Source organism: Rhinolophus sinicus, chromosome 6 (genome assembly GCF_057876585.1).
Source record: "Rhinolophus sinicus isolate RSI-liver-muscle chromosome 6, RSI-T2T, whole genome shotgun sequence".
Classification (NCBI taxonomy): domain Eukaryota; kingdom Metazoa; phylum Chordata; class Mammalia; order Chiroptera; family Rhinolophidae; genus Rhinolophus; species Rhinolophus sinicus.
The window spans coordinates 32150195-32169741 of NC_142506.1; the positions used below are offsets into that span (position 1 = coordinate 32150195).

General features: G+C 49.2%; 2 protein-coding genes across 5 annotated transcripts; both read right to left on the reverse strand.

Annotated features, from left to right (window-relative positions):
• Positions 1–2192: 2192 nt before the first annotated feature.
• LOC109461415 (protein odd-skipped-related 2) lies at positions 2193–13157 on the reverse strand. Of its 4 annotated transcripts, XM_088799026.1 has the most exons (5): positions 9561–9951; positions 7273–8412; positions 4678–5445; positions 3540–3639; positions 2193–2791 (listed from the first exon to the last, which is right to left on the reverse strand). In XM_088799026.1, exons 3-5 carry the CDS (start codon positions 5331–5333, stop codon positions 2609–2611), a joined length of 939 nt encoding a protein of 312 aa, XP_088655152.1. In that variant the 5' UTR covers positions 5334–5445; positions 7273–8412; positions 9561–9951; the 3' UTR covers positions 2193–2608. The 4 variants fall into 4 exon arrangements, with proteins under 4 accessions (XP_088655152.1, XP_088655153.1, XP_019613196.1 ...); XM_088799027.1 differs by lacking the exons at positions 7273–8412; positions 9561–9951 and adding an exon at positions 12935–13157; XM_019757637.3 differs by lacking the exon at positions 7273–8412 and having other exon boundaries at positions 2193–2709; positions 9561–9950.
• LOC148757852 (uncharacterized) lies at positions 5453–8185 on the reverse strand. Its single transcript, XM_088798907.1, is given in 3 exon segments — positions 5453–6150; positions 6153–6669; positions 8105–8185. Coding segments are annotated over 3 exon segments (1080 nt in total). The 3' UTR covers positions 5453–5668.
• Positions 13158–19547: the final 6390 nt, after the last annotated feature.

Sequence of the window (19547 nt, forward strand, 5' to 3'; positions counted from 1 at the left end):
GGAGAGGAACCCACTGTTCAAAAGTTCACCTGAGATCATGAAGAGTGTGGATAGTTTACTCAGAGTCTAGGTCCTTTCTGAGTCTAGATGGATGCTGGATTTAAGAGTGCAGATAGAAGGTAGCTGTAAAATTAAAAGTATAGATTTAAAAATTATCTAAGTAGTAGTGGCAAAAGTGTGCCACTAGATATGGAAAGGCAGAGAATGCATGAAAATCATTGGAACCTAGCACAGGGCTTGGCAAATGAAAATCATATAACAAGCATTTGTAAAATTATTGACTACATAATTAAATTATAAATAACTTCACTTTAACTTTTGAAATAGTGTGTACATTGGAAGGGGAACTGCTTGCTCCACATTCTTGTCTGTTTTCCCTCATTCATTTCTGATTCCAATTTGTTCAACCAAAATCAATGAAGAGGAACAGTATTCTGGTTACACCTATCTATATATCCCTGTGACAGGGACTCAAAGATATAACTGAGCTTGATAGTGAACAAGGGTCATTCTTTGATAATTTGACTGAACCCTGTGCAATGGAACTATTGAAGCTTGTAGTCAGTTGAGGTGGGTGGGGCAGTGAGATTGACTACATGGAAAATGCCTACAGGATTAGAGGAACACTAGTGACAGTCAATGTGTAACCTTGCTCTAAAGTGTTCAAATCTTCTGTGCCAAGGTGGGCAGGATCTTGAGAGAGTAGGGGTAGGGAGGTCACTGAGTTAATTCTGTACAAACAAAAGAAAACAAACAGTTTCACTCCCCTAAATACCAAACACACACACACACACACACACACACACACACAAGGGCATACTACACTACATCCCTGTGCCCTCTCCTCAGTGAAGCCTTTAGGCCTATCCCATGTTGGGAAATACATTTGTGTGAACATTAGATACACAGGCTGGTGAGTGGACAGTTTGTGAAGAGAACTGATGTCTTGTGAGAAGCAGAAGTGACTTCCAGCCAGGCGCCCTGAGAACAAAGTAAGCAGTGATTCTGGAACACTTTTTGAAACCTCCTTTTATGTCATAGTGAACAAGGCACTGGTGAGAAATTTTGAATCTGGTCCTCGAATCCCTATCTACCCTGCTAGAGGATTCTCAGCTACAAACAGTACGTGTTGCCTAGTATCACCCTGACGGTGAAACATGCCATCCCCCCACACGAAAAAAAATCCGAGAGTACTTAATTCACCGTTGTTCAGTATAAAGTTTGTGGAACCTGCTGGGCCACTGGGTCACGGATTCCTCTGATGTTCTCACTTTAAGTTCATATTTATTTTACTTCCCAGTCTCTGCATAGTATTACTGTTTATCTGCATCCATAGCTCTCCACTTAAATCCTACACAGGGCTGTCATTATACTAGTGTCATATTCCCCAGGAACCTTTTGGGAAAGGTTGAAATGCCTTAGAAGGTGATTACATATTTGCCATGAGTTCTATACACAGAGTAACCTGTACTTCTGGAATTTTCCCAGGGACAAAAGGCCAACTAGTGATAGAAACCTTGCTAGTGACCTAACTCAGTTTGCTTTGCTGAGAAATCCAAACCTTGTAGAAGAAAGGATCTCCACCCTTGGAAAGAAATATTTTGTGCAAACATAGCTAAGTAATTTCTCCTTTCTCCTCTTGTCCTCCATCTTCTTCTGAAGGTTGTACTTCCCTGCACTCTTCTATAGGAGGATGTTAGACTTCTCCCCTGAAGGCAGGGTAAAAGTCTCTGTCTATTGTGCTAAATCATAGTGTTCAAAGTCTACTGGTAAGAGAAGTTGCCCATCATAAACTTTGACAGTAGGTCAAGGACTTTTTTAAAATGAGGTGGTGAGAAGCTCCTTTCTCTTCTTTTTCCTTACAGTTCTTCCTACCTTATGCTTTCAAGTAGGTCAATCATTGGAGTTGCAAGTTATTAATAATGATTATTATATTGCTTTTATCTGAAGGAATTAGAATAAACAAAAGGGGATAAAACCTCAGGTTTTATCAATTTTAATATCTTTGAAAAACAAAAAGATAGCACAGCTGCCACAGCACCAAAAGGGAAGGGCTGAAGTTTCAGGAAGAGAATTGTGAGAGTCTTATTTCAAAACCTAGGTATAAAGAAAACCCTTCAATATTGACTATTTTAGAGGCAGCCCACTCTCCCAGAAGCCAGAGGGAAAACAGAAGTTAAATAGCAAGACACTTTTGCAGGGGTGTTGAAACAAACAAGAAAAGGTTTTATTTTGAAAATACAGTCTTTAAAGATAAATTTGACTTCCATTTTCCATATCTAGGTGCATCCAACAAGATACAAAAACAAACAAAACAAAACAACAAAACAAAGACCCACGACATTATGTACAGAGCTCTAAAATGAGCTGTGAATATCTACAAGAAACTAGCATATGCTCTTTGTGAAAGGATGTACCGGTACATGTGTGGCTTTCTACAGTTCTCAGTCCTCTGAGAAGTAAAGTCCCTGGAGCTGCAGGTGCGGCTGCAGCAAGGGGAGAGCTTGGGTCAGTGAAGGGTTGGGGGTGGGACACCCCCCCCACCGTGGGAGGCGTGGAGAAGTGTCTGGGGAGGGGAGCAGCGGCACGGGACAGATCCTGGGCTTCTCTAGAAGTCCTGCCGCGGGGTGTGAGTCAGGCTGTGCCGCCGCAGATCACAGTTTCGCCTGAACACTTTGCCGCACTGCTCGCAGCTGTAGGGCTTGATGTCTGTATGGGTGAGAAGGTGAGTTTTCAGATTACTTCTCTGATTAAAGGTTCTTCCACATGTGGGACATTTGTGTGGAGATTCCTGTTCAGATGTGAAGCAAGCAAAGGATTAATCCTTCACACCACCACCGCACCCTTCTCAATAGTTTCTGTCTTATCGGTATCACAAGCGTTAACATAACACGCGCACGACAACAAAAGAGGGGACTTGCAGGAACAAATCTGTGCTCCTAATCCTCCAATCACGAAAACACACGCTCAGGCACACACAGAGGCCGATTACACTGATAACTGCCGGTGGCCACTGCGGTGGGCTTTGTGATTTCCAGCTCTTTACATTTCATCACCATGTCATAGACAGGAAAAGGGGGAAGGAAAAACTCTAATCCTCTCTTAAGGAAAGACATTCTCCCGGGTAATAAGGCTCCTCTTTGCTGGAAAATTAAACTATTCCTCAATGTTCTGAAAACTACAAATTATGAGGCCCCTGGGAGAGAGCTCGGATGGGATTTCACCATGCCTCCATTATCAAAATTACCTTTATTTCCTCCCAAACACGAAAGCTTTAAACGCAGGGCAGATATGATCAAAAAAATAATAATTCTAAAATCAGGATTTAGAATAGACTGGCCTGTCCTTTAAAAATAATATTAAAATGTTTTATGTTAAATAGGAATAATTTTATGTATGAAAAAAATGAGTGTTGCTTTCCCTACCTAGAAAACTAATGCAGTCTTTTAAGAGAAAGATTCTGCCACTGAGCACCTTTTGTAGAGTAAACATGATAAAGTGGAACCAGTCACTGTTTTTAAACAAGAAAACAAACTTACCTGCATATGTAAAGTTTTGTGAACTGCTAGAGTTCTAGATTGACAAAATCCTTTCCCACACTCCTGACATTTGAAGGGTTTTTCTTTGGAATGAATATACCTGAAAATCAATATAAGGTTTCAGTGAAATGGCTTTACCACCGCAGTGACGAGTTTCTTCTGACAGTTACTGAAATCGAAGTAGTGAAAGGACAAAAGAAACATGATTCCCATTTTTATGTTTTTAGATTGTATTTTTTCCCCTGTGTAACTCTGTTTATGGTTAACCTCAACTAACAGACTCAAAATATGCACTGGACACCGGCTTCATCTACACTTGATCGCCCTCTCTGGCGTATTCTGGAGCTCGAAATCCTGCCGAATGAGTCCTTTTTGGCCTCTACAGTTTTCTCTGGGATTTAAACTGGCCAAATCAGGATATAGGTCAAGGCTGAGTTTCCGGGGGACTGATTTCAGCGAATCCCTGAACAGTGGCAGAGGATTCTTCAGAAGTCCCACCTTGGGGAACAGCTAGTAGAGTCGGGAGAGGGCTACCCCTCCTCCACCCCTGGGAAGTTTTTACCGATGAAAACACTTATGTTATAGTATTTCTCCAATTGCCGTTTATTGATGCAGACTTTAAGGTCAGGGAGAGGGGGGTGGAGAGCTGTGTTTAAATTCAGTGACCAAGATTAAATAAGTTTAAAAGGAAGGTCACCGTGTCAGGCTCTGGAGTGCACTCTGGGGTGGGAGGTAGGGAAGGGAGGCAAACCATTGGAAGTGGCCCAAGTAGATTTCCAGAAATGGTCTGACGGCAGCCACCGTGGGAAGGTCTTCGGGGGTCCTTCGGTTTTACCTGCCCCACCCCAAGGGCTACAGGGAGGAAACTGGGAAACCGATCCCAGCACTAAGGCCAACCCATTAGATTTAACTGCTAAAGACAGGGAAAGTCCTCCCGGCATCTCAAACAAGAACGCGGCAGGAGCCTGGTGAGGAAAAATGGTAAACGTGGGGGGTTAGCTGTGGCTGGCGGGGGAGGGCTTTGGGGATATATTCTAGTTCCGAGGGTATTTCAGTGACACTTGGGATGTCTGTGAGGCTTTGGTATTCTGGACAAATTCGCCGTCCCTTCCCGGGCCAACCTCCCTCCCCACCTCACCTGTGGTCCCGTAGATGATCTTGCCTCCGGAAGGCCTTGTGGCAGATGTCACACGTGTATGGCCTCTCATCTGTGTGGGTCCTCTCGTGGATGAGCAAGTTGTAGGATTTGGTAAAGTGTCTGCCGCAAAACTTGCAGATAAACTCTTTTTTTGTCTTGGAGGGCAACCTCCCTCGGGAGGGCTTTCTGTCCGGAGTCAATTTACTGAGGCCAGAGATGGGGCTACCCAGCCCAGGGCTCAGCTTGGTCAGCTCTCCCATCTTAGGGGGGTCCTCTTGCGTGGCGGCCACTGCCAAGTTGGCAAAGTCAAAACGGGGCCGGTCCTTATGCAGTGCTGGGAGGACGTGGGCAATGGCTCCCTGCTTGGGGTGGAAGAGGTGGGTAGTAAAGGGCAGAGCCGGAAAGGGGAAGCGCGCGTCCACGAGGCCTTGAGCCGCCGCCATCTCGGTGATGGTGGAGCGGGTGATCTCGTGCACGTTGGGGTATCCCAGCGTCCAGTGGTTCATGTGCATGGTCTGCACGGCGCTGAGACCGTACAGGCCCTGCAGGTGGTCCACTGCGGCGGGGAAAGTGTTCACCGCCTGCAGGAAGGAGTAATTGGTGAGCTGCAGCGACGGGTGGAGCGGGATGGGCGCCGGTAGGGCCTTGCTCCCCATTTTCCGGGATGCTGGGGGGCTGAGGGAGCCGCCCCTTTCTTCCAGGACTCGGAGGCGGGTGGGCGTGGGACTCCGGCAAAAACTCAGAGAGACAACAGCACGAAGAGAAACCCTAAAAATGACAGGGGGAGAGAGGGAGAGTCGTGACTATTATCCAACAAGCCAGCTCGGCCTGACCTTTGGTGCCGGCGCGGGTTACCACACCTTCCTTCTAAGTCCCCCCCCCCACACACACACACATCCTACTTGAGGGCCCCCAAGTGTGGTGAGGGAAATGTAGCGCGCCCTCCCTCCTTCCCCTCCCCGTCCCCGCCTCCCCAGTGAGGCCGCGGAGCTCAGTCCCAGGGCCAGGGTGTCAGAGCAGAAAAGTCCCCTGGCGAGCTGGATGCCCTGGCGGCCCTTCTTGGCACCCATAGAAAGGTCGGATTCCAGCACACACGGAGAGGAAGACCTAGGCCCGAGGAGAAAGAAATATGGGTAGGAGCACTCCAGCAGAGGCAGCACCCAGTCCAGCTCCCACCCTCACCCTGTCGGGCAAAACTCTGTCCACCGCGACGACCTGCGACGCCAACGCCTCCAGGCCCGGGGCCGAGCCTCTGTCGCCGCGGCGCCTCGGAGCTCCCCGGGGAACGACTGGTTGTGGGTCCCTCCCGGGGCTTAAGGGTTCGACTCGGGCCGGTGCGGGAGATCCCTGCGCTGCGCCCAGCGTGGGCTGCTCTGCCCGCGCTGCCGCCTTTCCCGCCTTTACCCGGGCCACGCCGGGGTGCAGAAGCGCACCCGGAGCGTACTTGGTTCTCCTGGGCCCTCGGGCCTCGAAGGGGCCCGCCTCGCCCCGCGCTGACCTCGGTGGTTTTCTTTTTCCTTCCTCTGCCTCGGTCCCATTTATCAGCGGTGACGGCCCGCAGGAAAGAAAAGTGACACCTCGGGGGCCGGGTACGACCTGGAATCGCCCCCTCCTCCTTCCCAGGGGCCGTCTCCTTCCACTCCCGACCAAGATCCCTTCCAGATGGTTCGGCTCCCGGGGAGTGGTTGGGGGTGGGCGGAGAATGTCCCTGAGGCCGAAACCCCTTATCCCAGCTTGAGCGCCAAGCTCTCGGGAGGCCGTAGCGGCTTCCCGACCTGTCACCAAGAGGGGCTCCTCTACCCCGGAGGCCACGGGAGAAGAGGGTAGAAAAGGCTCCCTGGGGAGGGAAAGGGACGGAGCAGCAGCGGAGCCCCAGCGGCCGGGTACAGTGAGGCCTTGCCAGCCTGGAGGAAGTTTGTTTATCCTCCTAGAGATGTGTGCAGCGGCTCGCCTGCCACCCAGAAACCCATCCGGGAGTCTGCGGGCCTGGGTCTACAGCACGCGCTCCGCTTTCCCTGCGCCTGGAGGGCAACGCAGAGGTTTACTTTCAGACCCAGGTTCCCAGGGGTACCTCAGCTGCATTCAGGGTGGGCCTACCTTCTCCCACTGCCAGCCCCTTTATAGCAGAGGGTTCTGCCAGCTTGGCGGGCCTGGGCCTTAGCCTCTGAGGGCAGCCCCCCCCCCCCCCAGGTGCGCGACTCACAGCTAAACACCTTCCCTGGAGAGGAACAGGCAGGCCCGTCTAAGCCATCACCCTTTACACCTGGCTTTTGAACCCTGCGGAATGATGGGAGAGTTTGTTCAGTCTCCCCCTCCCGACCCACCCCTTTCTACGCCTGAAGTTTCTTCTCTAGTGTGTTGTCTTGCCAGTGGCTCTGAGGGCAGACTCAGGGCGCTGCGCTAATCACACAGCGCTCTAGCAAGGCAGAATCCGGCTGCCTTCATGAGGCCCACACCTTCCCTCCCTCCTCTATTTGGAAAGGCTCCGAGACAGGGATTTATTAATGAACCGCTTCTACCTGGTGTTACACGGACTGGGAGTTTAGGCCCAGAGTTAATGAGAGGTGTGAAACAGTCAGAGGGTCTCAGTCATACCATTCAACCGAAACTGTAAACCTCCATTCAGAATAAACTTTCCCATCACAAATCACGATTCGTTTTTGTTCAGTGGCAATCCCTCAAACCCTCTCCTAGAGAGGTAGAAAAAAAGAATTCTATTAACCTCCCTGGCAATCTACCTGATTATTTCCTCCTCCATTAAAAATAATAAATTACACTTTTATTTCCTTCTTTTCGCATAATGAGGATTTTCCAGAGATTCAAAATATTATTTTTCCCCTAGTATTAAAAAGTAGCCTCCCCCATAGAGAGGAAACCAAAATTATTATTTGGGTGTATTCCCAGAGTAGATTTCTTAGAAATAAATACAGGAGGCAAGTACAACTCCCACCATGTTCTACGTGTGTATATTTGGTTGTGTGTGATTGTGTGTGTGTGTGTGGGGGGGTGTTGTCAATTGAAGGACTACTACAACTTGTGGTTTCGATTCCAAATGCAAGAAGTAAACTCTTCCATAAAGGTTAAATGTTAATTCTGCTAGCCGAAAGTTGAGTGCCATCTTCCTCCCCTTTTCTCCCAATGGTTTATAACACAAAAATTCATGACTCTATTATAATTCATCTTCCTGGTGGCACAAAGGTGCTGTTTCATAGTATATGTTCATTTTAATTTGCAGGACAAATGGTTTCTTCACAGAACAGTAGACCAATGGTGACTTCTGAAACCCTTTTACAAACAAAACAACCCTAAATATCCATCAAACACTTTTGCCATAAATAATTAGGGAGTTTAGACTTCCATTCTCCCGTTGAGTTGCTGGAAATGTTTGTCAAAAGATATTTTAAGTCAATGCAAAGATCTAAAGTACTTTCGCTTTATCTGGAGTTGAGCATGTAGTAGTTCCCACACTCAGTTTCAGGCAATAACAGCTCTCATCGTTTGCTGTCATTTCTCCAGCAAGCCGTTTCGGACCATTGGTTACTTTAAATTTTGCAAGAAAAGAAATTTAAACCAATGAAAATACATAAATATTTCAGTAGAGCTGAGGCTAGTTTTCTTTCATCAGTCGTCTTCACAGGAATTTCCAGGAATGTACAGAAGGTTTGTAAAATTTAGTTCATTGGCTGTCAACAAGTGAGATGTGTACATGCTAAGTTCAGTGAAGCTTTCAAAACACTGGAGGAAAAAAGGTACGTGGTAATTTGATAAGGAGTCTTGCTTTTTGGTAATGATGTTATTACACTGAATTATCTAAAAATAATATACCGTCAAGGGTCATCTGCTAAAACCTGTGCGTTGGTGACTGAGAGAAATGACTGATAGATAGGCTCGCTGAATTTCAGCCTAAACCACAACGGAATTCTACATAAATCAGAAAGCTATAGACCAAGTGGGTCTAAGGAGATAATGTTTAAAAATAAAATTAAAATGGCCCGACTGGATCAGGTGAACAGAGAAAAACGGCGGTGAAGTTCCTGCCCCGGTGCAGCGCCTCTGCCTTCCAAAGGAGTTAATTAAATTAAGACGCCTTCCGCATAATCTGGGTTGTTTCTCTCTGCTCCCTCGCTCCCCCTGCGTGAGTAATTTTCTTGTTCTGCTCAGGACTGCAGTTTGTTTAGCAGAGAAAGTGGCTGTCTGCGGCGTTTCGCTCCGGGAAACGCCAGCCCTCTTTTGTTCTCTGCTACGTAACAGGTAGGGAGACAGATGCAGCGCTCCCTCCACAAACACCTTTTTCTCCCTCATTTCTCCCACCGCAACTCCTTCCTCTGTTGCTATTTCTCAAGAATCCAAGCGTATAAGCCCGGGGGAAATTTGCCCTCCTCCAGGACTGGAGGATGGGAGGAAAATCAAAAGGCCAACACACGGTTGGAGAATTACCTAGGGCTGAACTATTACTTCCCTCTTGAAACGCGCTGGCTAGACTGGCATTATGTCCCGGCCTGTCCGCGCTGCGCCGCCGCGGCTGCCCCCGGACGGGTGCACCGGGAATACCGGGGCAGGGTCAGAAACAGCCTGGGGTAATGGGATTTTATCTCAGCGTACGTCGATCAGCTTTTATAACAAATCTTGCTGCATGCTTAGATTAAATGTCGCAAACCAAAACTAAAAACAGTACTTAAAAGTGTGTGTCGTTGGGTGTTAGCTGGGAGTGGCGTGCCTGGGATCCGATAAAGTGAGAAACAATGCCCCGGGATTGCATCCATCCGATCTCTTTTCACCATTTCTGAACTTGTGGCACGCCGAACAGAAAATCTGAGCGCCCCCTGAATCCCCTTCACCCTTGCTTAAGGAGGCTGCAGTCCCTTCCCAGAGCGGACACTCACCTCCCGCAGAAAGGTCCGCCTGGGCAGCGCCTCTCAGACCTGGTCCAGGCAGTGAGGCACACAGCTTGGAAAGGTCATTGGGTCCACGCCCCGCAAACTTCTTTTTCCGCGCGGAGTCCCGGGAGCCGCGGACATGATCTGGAGCACCACAAGCCGCTAAAACGAGAGCGGATCTTCGCCTTCGTCCGAGTCTGTGGACGTGGAATGCGTAAAGACCCCGGGTGCTTGGAGCCTCCGCTCAGCGCTCGCCAGGAATCCCGCACCTACGCGAGCTTCTCGCCGACTCCGGGTAAGGTCGGACCCCGCAGTCTCGCAGGGCCATCACCCTCCAGCAGCGAGCGCTCCGAGCTCCGTCCCCGCCCGCGTCCCTCGCCAGGCTGCTCGCAGCCGGGAGTCCAGGGCTTTAGTAGCGGCCCCGCCTCCCCTTCGGGCGGGCGTCCCGCTGCCGCGCGGGGCCCACTGAGCCCTGGCTCCGCCTCCCCGCCCGGCGCCCGCTAATGGTCCACTCTGTTTACTTGTGTTTGGATAGCAACTGAGTCTTAAAGGCACAGGTTTGCTCCAGGTTTCCCAGTTATAGAGACAGAGCCGAAGGTGACTCAGTTCAAAACTCACACACAAACAGAACGCTCGTGACCACCTTCCTTCTCGGTGCCACTTTCTTATATTGTTAGAAACTGAACAACTGGTCTTCTGCCTCCGGAAGACCCCGCAGAGAAATCCAAAGGGCATTTTGTAGTTTTACTTGGTGCGCTCGCTGGGTTAATTTCCACATCTTAACACGTTTAACATACCCATCTTCTCTGTAGGGCAAAATCAATCAGTTCTAGATTGTATTCTCTAGCATATATCACCCTCCCCCCAATTTAAAATACAGTTTTGTACATATTTTTGTTCAATTATGACTACATGTGTAGTCTGCTTTCGTCTGTTTTTAAAACGAAGTTTGTTTATAGAGGTGACAATTGACTAATTTTGTAATTACTGCAAAGACACGTGGAATGTCCCAGGAGAAATTTCTTCCAATATTTAAGCTTTAATTAGCCAATGTTCATTTCATAAGCAGTTAACCAACTTAATTAAAGAGGAAGGCTTCTGTAACATACTGGCAAATAATAAAGAATTCATCTAGAATGACTGAAGAACAATCATTTTTAAAATGTAGGGAAATAATATTGTGGCTTCTCATAACATGTACATCTTCATTCCCAGCCAAAAAAAAAAAGAGTTCATTGTTCAGTCGCCAGGAAACTTAATCGAATTTGAAGTGTAGTGATACGTTTTCCAGGTTCTTCTAAAGGTTTGATCTTGTGTAAGAGTTAAGTGGAGAACGCACTTCAACTACTCTGGAAGTAGGGTGACCCAGTGACAGAGAGGGAATGATACACACTCATTTTAAACGTCCTCTTTCCAGATTAGATCTGCCTGACCGAAACTGAGCAAAATGCCCTTCGTCCTAGATTAGACGAGTCGCCAGAGGAGATCTGCCTTAGCTCCGGGTAAATCTGCGTTTGGGGAACACAGATCTCCAAGACATCAGCCTGTAAAAATCAGAAGTGTTCTACCAAAACATGGTTTTGGATGTGTCGCCTCAGACAACAATTACAACAATCTCAATCGTGCGGGGAAGTGGACACATATAAACAGAAAACGAAAAACTGTCCAAAGGTGAACCAGTGATTGCGGACCCAGGCAGAAGCTACGAGATGTTATTTTATTAAGATAAAATTCCTTCCACTTTATTTATGCCGAGGTGGACAGAATTTTTCGTTCCTTTGGTAAACATAAGTCAGGGATAGAAGAGCTTTTTTGCTTTCTTTCTAACTTCAAATTTGCAAAGGTTAAAAAGTGAGCTTGGAACGCAGACCCGAGTGTTCAATATCCTTTAGTATTTAACTGCTTCAAAGTAGATTTGACAAACAGCGTGTAACTAGTAAAATGCCTGAGTTCAGGTTTTTCTTTCTTTCTTTCTTTTTTTTAAATATTTTCCCTGGTGGCTTCTATAGGGGTGCTTTCATTTTAGTACTCAGTACTGAGCCCCAGCTACCGAGATGCCTGCGGTCCCCTCTCTCTAACCGCCTCATTCTTTCCGCAGCTTTTCTCAATTTGGAAGATTTGAAGGGAACTTTCTCTTCTTTGAGATCCCCAGGACACACACTCCAGGGGTGGTGACCTGAAGAGTGTTCCAATGCTTTTTATTTCCTTTCCACCAAAGTGGAGGTAATACCCCAGCGGCGGGCTTCACACCTTCCCACCGTGTGTGTGTGTGTGTGTGTGTGTGTGTGTGTGTGGTGCGGAACCACTTGCTTTTCCCGCGAAGTAGACAGAATTTCCAACCACCCACGAGCTGCGCCCTCTTTCTGCAAACCTCCCGAGGCCAGGTTTTTCCATAAACGTGTTTACCTCGCCCATCCCAGCCTCCGAAGTTCCACAATGGAGTCTGGGCCATGCGGGCCCTGAGCACTGCGGAATCTTGAAAGGTAGGGAGGAGTCGGCGAGCTCCCGACTTGGGGGTAAGCCGCGTGGCCCAGCAGCGCCTGGGCAGCTTCCAGGCCGGGCCACCGCAATGGGCAGGTGCGCGCCCCAAGCCCAGGGAGAGCCAGAGGCTGAGCGCAGCGCCACACTGTATGCAGGGCTCCCTCGGGCCACCTCCGCGACCACCAGCGGTGGGCCCTGGAGTTTCTCCACGCTCAGTCCAGGTAAGCCCTTTGCCCACGCCGGCGTCTAGAGCGCAGGCATTGTGGGGCCCACCCAGGAACAGGCTCCTCTTACAGGACTTTCCTGGCGACAATGCGCGGCACTGAAAATAGGCCTCAGGGTCCCGGCTTATTGTGGGGTCTGGGTGTGCCAGGAGGGACGTACCGGAACCTAGAGCTGCCCAGCTGCGCACCGGGCGCTGAGTCTCTGCGCAGCGGTCCCACTCCCCCTATGCCCTCCAAGAGCCAGCTGCGCGTCGGGTTCACTCTGACATTGCCGCCGACTCGGTCATCTGCTGTCCTCGCGGCTCTGGGCTTTCGACACCAAGGACGCTTCCAGGGAAATGGCTAACAGACTGACGAGGGGGCGCGCGAGCAGTTGCAGCCCAAACCCGAACCGACGAAAGTTTACTCCCTTTGAGAACGGAATGAAGGCGGGCGAGAGGAAGCGCGGAGCAGTAGGAGGAGGAGGGGGCCGGCGGTGCAGGCCTGTTCCCCACCCCCAGCCCACCCAGGAGGATCTGCCAGTTAAGCAGCGAGCAGGTGTCAGACAGACATCCCTCGAGTCGACGCCGAGCCTTCCCACTTTGACCACGCGCTGCGGATACCCTAAAAACGTTTACCCTTTAAGACACAAATTGTGGAAACCCCATCTTTTCCCAGGGATCCCAGTGCCATTACCTCTGAGGACTCGCCTCCCTTCTCCCCGGCCTTCCCCTGTCTCTGCAGGGCGGGGACCTTTTGCATTTGAACTTCCCGCACTCTTTGCTGCTTTCGCTGGAGCCCGGAGGAGTTGGGAACCCAGCTATTCTCTGGGCGTGTGCACTCAAGTCCCGGAACAGTGAGGAGGCTCGCGAAAACCTAGAGGAGGATCGTTGGTTGTGGGCTCAGAACTGAGGGTGCGGAGGTAGGGGCTAGAAAACTAAGAATTTTATCTTTTGAAAAAGTATGTTCTAGTTGGCGCTCTACGCCGGGATGGGATGGGAAAGCGCAGCGGGGGCGGGATCTCAGCGGCCTGCGAGAAGAGCCCCAGCGCCCCCTGGAGGCACAGGCCAAGCACTACGTGGAGCGGGCGCTGCGGGCGGTCACTCAGACAGCTGGCTCCCTAGTGTGAATGCTGGGCCGCCAGCGTCCGATCTGGCCGCGGGACCGTTTTCACCTCCACCTGGGCCCCTTTGCTGCGGAGGATGAGTCATGTGCATGGCAGGGTTGCTGGGAGAGGGCCTGGTCCTATTGTCAGGGCTGCTCTAACCCCTCCGCTAGGGCCTTGCTGAGCAACGCACGCGGTGCCCCCCCCCCCCCCCAGTGACTCCTCTCCTGGCAGGTTTTTCTAAAACGGATTAGCCGACTCACCACAGGGTCCCGGGAAGCTCTAACCCAGGGCAGGGAAAGACACTAGTTCTGACCCCAGCGCAGGGAGTTCGTGGCCATCCAGTTCCGATCTGCCCAGATACTAGCAGATTCCAAGGCCTCGGACATTATTCCTGCGGAAGAGGCAGGAGAGGTTTCTCAGGGGACCGCATTCTGAGAGGCTGTTCCACTCCCCACGCCTTACCCCTCGCCTCACTCCAGCAATTGAAAGCCGGTTGGGAAGGGATCCCTCGAACCGACGTGCTCTCCTTAAGCCAGAAAGTGGGAAGAGGCGCGCCGTCAGGCGCGCGGATCGCTCCGGAGCATTCCGCGGGCTGGGGGTCCTGAGGACTATGCCGCCTCCAGCCGTCCAATTCCCGGCTAGCCACCTCCTGGGGCTGACCTGGCTCTACAGCCTCATGCGCCCGAGGCCGGCCTCGCCTGGTTGTCTGTTCCCTGGAGAAAGGGAGAGTGTGAGGAGGACGTGCTAGGCCCAGTGGCGTTCTCCCTGTGCCTGCGCCCCTCGCTCCCCTTCATTCCACTGGATGCCGTAGCGGGCGCCTTCCAGCCACCAGTTTGCGGGCACGTTGTCACCGGTAGGGGAGCTGCCTGTGGAGGCCGAAGACCGGGACTGAAGGTTAACTATGTGGCCATAGGCCGGGTGGGCAAGCCTGGAGGCGACCCTCCGGTAAGCCCGGGTCCTGTCAGAATTTGGCTTTCCCGGGTGAGGTCATCAGCCACCGCAGTAGCAAGGCCCAGAGCCAACTCGAAGCCTCCAGCGACCCGTCAGCCCCTAGCAGGTCTCGGGCTGCGGGCTGGCTCTGGCACGTGCTGGGCGGCGGCGGGACTCAGCGGCCCCGAGGCCCGCGCCACCTGCAGAGGGTGTGGACGCTGGTCCCAGGGTGCGCCAGGACAGGGCGCGCTTTCACCTTCAGTGCCTCTAGGGGAGCAGGTATCGTTTGCCTCACCAGAGAGAGCTAGGTCAACTCCTAGGCTCCCGTGGCAAAGAACAGCTTCGAATTCCAGGTGTTTTTCTAACGGAGCCCGTTGGTATCAGTGACTAGGAAGATTGGGTTTACAGAAGACATTGGCAGCGGAGGACAAGACCCAGGTGCCTCCCAGGAGGGAGAGCCCAGCGGATGGTGCCTCGCTGGGGCAGCTCCACCTGCCCAGTGTGGAACTGTCCCAGCCCTCGCGCTCCAAAAGGCTCATCCTCAGAAAAGACTAGGGCAGAGTCTGCTAACCTATTTTTATTACGCTTTCAACTTAAAAAAAAAAAAACCCACAAAAACTTGCCAACGCCTAACCATTGGGAAAATTCAAACGAAAATCTTGATTTCCAATGAGCTCCCAGTCCTATACGGCTGTGAATGAGCCGCAGCTCAGCAGCTCTGCTCACTGTGCTCTGCGGTCTGTTTTCAAAATGCCGGGCCTTGCAATTCTCGCAGCAGAGGTCGTTTCTCTGGGATGCTGGGAGCTTCTCTGGGATGGGTCCGGAGTTACTCACCAGAGCAGCAGTTCTTAAAGTGTGGTCCAATAACATCAGGGACGTCTGGAAGTTGTTAGAAATGCAGATTCTTTGGCCCCACCTACTGAGTCAGACACTCTGGGAGTGGGGTCCCGCGATTTGTGTTTGAACAAGCCCTCCAGGTGATTCTGAGGCACGCTAAAGTTTGAAAGCCACTGACCTAGGTCATATTGACATTTGGGGGCAACCGCGGACAAGCGCGATTTATCTTTTCGGCTCTCTCCCTCCCTCCTCCTTTCCTTTCCCACCAGAGAACGCACGCGAAAAGATCTGCTTAGGGCAGGTAATTCATTCATTCGCTCATTCATTCATTCATTGGCTCTCTCATTCATCTGACTTCCCGAGGCACCTCCCAAATCTTTGGAGACGTGCTGGGGATCCCCAGGTGAACAGGGGGCGACCCCTCCTTTCAAGGAGTGGGGTTGCAATGTAAGGGGAAGAGAGAGAGAGAAAGTAGTAAGGGTGCCTTCCCATTCACGGTCAGTTGCTTGTTTGCTTATTATTATAATCTAATACTACATTTGATCTGATTTCAGAAAATGCTCCTATTAGGGACTGAACAGAAGCATCGCACCTCATCTTATAGTTTCTCGGGAACTAAACTTTCTTCTCGCCCAGGCTGATGTTAATTCTCTTCCTCTTTTCATCACATTCTCGGGATGCTGTGTGTTTGCTGCGTACACTTCCACCTTGATACACACTGCTCACTCCCTGCCCTCTATGAACTGGGTCAGAGTGCGTGGCGCGGAGTGGCGGGGGTGAGGGAGTGTCACAATCCGTGGGAACGTGTTTGGACCGGAGTTCGAAACCTGTGTGCCCTTGGATTTCTCTGAAGCTGCACAGGATACTCTTAAGGACAGTGGAAACTGACATGCATGATCGGCTCGCGTACTCTGAGCACCGGGCTCCCACCGGCTCCCGTCTTGCGTTCTGTTACCCTGAACTGCCCAGCTTCCCGAGGTCAGGTGCACCCAGGCCTTGATGTTATGATCCTCGACCTGTGGATCTGTCACCTTAAGATTGTGTTAAATACCCCTACCTTTCGCTTGGAAGTACAAGAAGAGTCTATTTTCCCCCTCCCAGAGTATCTAAAAATCCAAATGAAACTCGCACTTTCTATTTTTCTAATGCCAGATCAATCTCCCTTAACCTTTGGCTTTGTACTTTCTCTCCAGAACTTTGACTTGAACTCCTGTCCTCAGTCATGTAAAGAGCCACCTCCCCTGGACCATTTTCTTCACTGCGAGATTTTCTGCTTGTGGGCAGTGAGAGCAGTGGGGGTACTTGGCGTCGCAGGCAGAGCTGAGTCCCTCAAAAATCAGGTCTAACTAGAAGCCTCTTGTCATCTAGTTTCAGATTCTGAAAGAAAGGTTTCATTTTAGTGAGCCAAAGCAGGGAAGCCACTGCAAAACGCATACAAACAAAAATGAATTTTCATGTTGCCCCTACTCGTAAATTGTATAAAAGTACTCAACTCCACTTTTACAAAGAGTTGCTGTCTTAATATGACCTTTTCTTATGGGGATTTTCAAAATATAAAATGTATAATGGTCAGGAACATGATCATCTCTTTACAACCTGTGATCATATCTCTTAACAGGATTTTTGCTTTCCAGCGCAAATGGTTTGACATAATAACATTCAAAGCAGCCAGCACTCAGGAAATGCCAAGGCCAATATTTGAATGCAGATACAAGTTTTAACAAAGGAAAATGCATATCCCTGTAGCTGTTTGCCTGGGAATATCCCCAGAGGATTAATATACTATTCTTGAATCTAATCCAAGTCAGCAAACTGTCTAAAAAACGTGTGAGGTACCAACTCATAAGGCACATAGAATTCCTTGTCACCAAATATATTTGAGTGTCTACTACGTACTAGGTACTAGGCAAATGTGTTATTGTTTGAGACCCTGAATTTTCATCCTGACTTGGGGGGTGGGGCAAGGGCAAGGAAGTTGCAATTTTAAGGTTGTTTTCCTCTGGTTTTGTAAAATTGTTACAATATTTGTACTTAATAGCAAATCTTTAAAACATTTATTGAACTCTCTGTTACATTTTTAGGTCATTTTTACAAGTCAAGGAGAGAAAGTCAGTGTTTAAGCCAGCTCATTTATTGGAAAATGAATGCCAGCACCGGCTTAACTTTTGGCTTTCCAACTGGAAGACCTTAGTATCATGACAACATTTTACAATAATGTTATTTCCATCATGCCAGGTGATAATTTAGCTGTAGATTCCTTATGATTGGTGACCATAGCTCACTCAAGCCTTTTTTTCACCCCCGTCTCTGTAGGGAGCCACAGAAAGGAAGAAAAAAAAAAAACCCCAAAATACCAAAAACCTTCCTCTGGCACCCTTGCTGGAACGAGGGGTAACGGCAGTGGCAGACAGTTAGTCTGGTCTCATCCTCCTCGTTGTTCCTTGGGAGAACTTGGAGTAGGACCAGCTCAGATCCAGTTGGCTTCAGAGAATCCAGGTCTTACAAGGAATGATGAGTTCTATTATCTTTGCCTCTAAGACCCAAACACAGACTACTCAATGAATCTGCAGACACACAGATCATGAGAAGCTGAGAGGCCCCATTCTCTTACCCCATGTGCTGGGTCATAATGCCTGATCACACTGCATGTCTTAGCCACATACTCCCTTTTACAGTGCCTAACCCCTCTTCCCATGTGCTTTCCCTCTACACCCTCCCGAGCCATGCCTGGAAGTGGGCCTGCCTCCAGGAATCAGACTGGGTGGATGCTATGATGTCAGGACACCGGGCAGCAGCATTTCTAACATGTGTTAGACCATGGTTGCCTTTTCCTCTCCCTGGAAAAGTACACAAAGCGCAAGTTGTCTCCCAGGCCGTGAGGCACATTTCCAAATGCCCTACGTGGTGGGCCCACCCAGGCCCAGGAGATGGTGGAGGAGAACACAAGTGTGTCATATGGGTGTGTTCACCACTCCTGCTCCCCTCTGTCTCATCCTTGACCACATTCTCTTGACAGGCCATATGGCCTGGGAGTGACCTGGAATATATTAAGAGCGTTGGCTTGTAGAACCCTTGCAAAGCCAGGGAGCAACGGCAGAGTGGGATTTTAGGCTTGTTAACTCATTTAACATGTATTTATTGAGGATGTTTAGTATGTTAGGTCCTGTGGTAGGTGCTGGGGATATAACAATGAACAAGAAGCTACAGTCTAGTGGGGAGACAGATAAGTAAATAGGCAATTATGAATCAGAAAACCTGGATCCAAGGTCCCTAATTAATAGTTTATTACCTTGGGCAAGTCATGCCACTTGTTGGAGCCTCAGTTTCTGAATCTGCAAATTAAGGATATTCTGAGAGTTAAATGACATGGGTGCATATCAATGCTATCAGTAGTTATGATTTTTTTCTTACCAATTAACATGAGCTGACCTCATCAGCATAAAATTATTCTTCCCACCCTTCCAACGACTTGGAGAGGTGGCCAAGGGGAAGAAATCTGACCCAGTGCCTAGTATCCAGTGGTCAAGAGTATAGAAATTAAGTCGCTGCAACAAGTATTTCTAGAGAAGAAGTCACCTGCCTTTTATCAAGAGAAAATGTCTACATTTTCACTGTTTATTGAAAAGTAGGAATTCTGTACTGTGTACCACATTTTGTTGTACGCTTGTTATTTTGTTTTATTTCAATTAGAGAACGCATGGAGTGGATCTATGATGAATAGATGTTTTAGGCTTCAAAGCTATTGTTTTGGATGTTACTCTCCAATGAAACAACAAAGCAATTAATTTGGAGATGTCATTGATATACCAGTTGTTAAGCAGAAGGAAATAGTATCAGTTAGAATACAACTGAGCTCTGATATCAGAAAATCCAAAATAGCATGGGTTTAAACAATAGAGAAGTTATTTATCTGTCACATAAACATAGGCCCTCCAGAGTCAATATGGCGGCTGGGTCCCTGGATATCAGGAACTTCTGCTCCTTCTATTTTATTGTTCTACCAACTTCAAAAAATTACTTTCACCTTATAGTCCAAGATGGCTACATTCTAGCCAACCTCAAGAAGGAAGGCATGAAGAAGGACAAGAACCTTCTCTTCAAGGAGACTCCACAGAAATGAAAACTAGTCACATAGATGTACCCCCCTGCAAGGAAGGCTGGAACTGTAGTCTTTACTCCGGTGCCACATGCCCAGCTAAAACTCAGGCTTCTGTTACTAAAGCAGAATTGAGAATGTAGACGGGGGGTGATCAGTGTCTGCCACAGGATGTCTAGGCCTGGCTTCATTCTCTGTGTATGTTATCGTATATGTGTTGGCACCATACTCACTGTCATTGGTTCTGGGTAGTGTTCATTGTCCCCTTTGTTGCTTTTATGGTTTTAAGCACGATATGCAGCGGCAGGATTCTGTTTTGGATCCACTTAGCATATCAC

Excerpts from the sequence above, each read along its gene's own strand:
- LOC109461415 (XM_088799027.1), bottom strand. The coding sequence starts at position 5,333 with ATGGGGAGCAAGGCCCTACCGGCGCCCATCCCGCTCCACCCGTCGCTG. Across the intron at positions 3,640-4,677 it reads GATCATCTACGGGACCACAG|GTATATTCATTCCAAAGAAA; the intron begins GTGAGGTGGGGA and ends ATTGATTTTCAG. Across the intron at positions 2,792-3,539 it reads ACAAAACTTTACATATGCAG|GAATCTCCACACAAATGTCC; the intron begins GTAAGTTTGTTT and ends ACATCTGAACAG.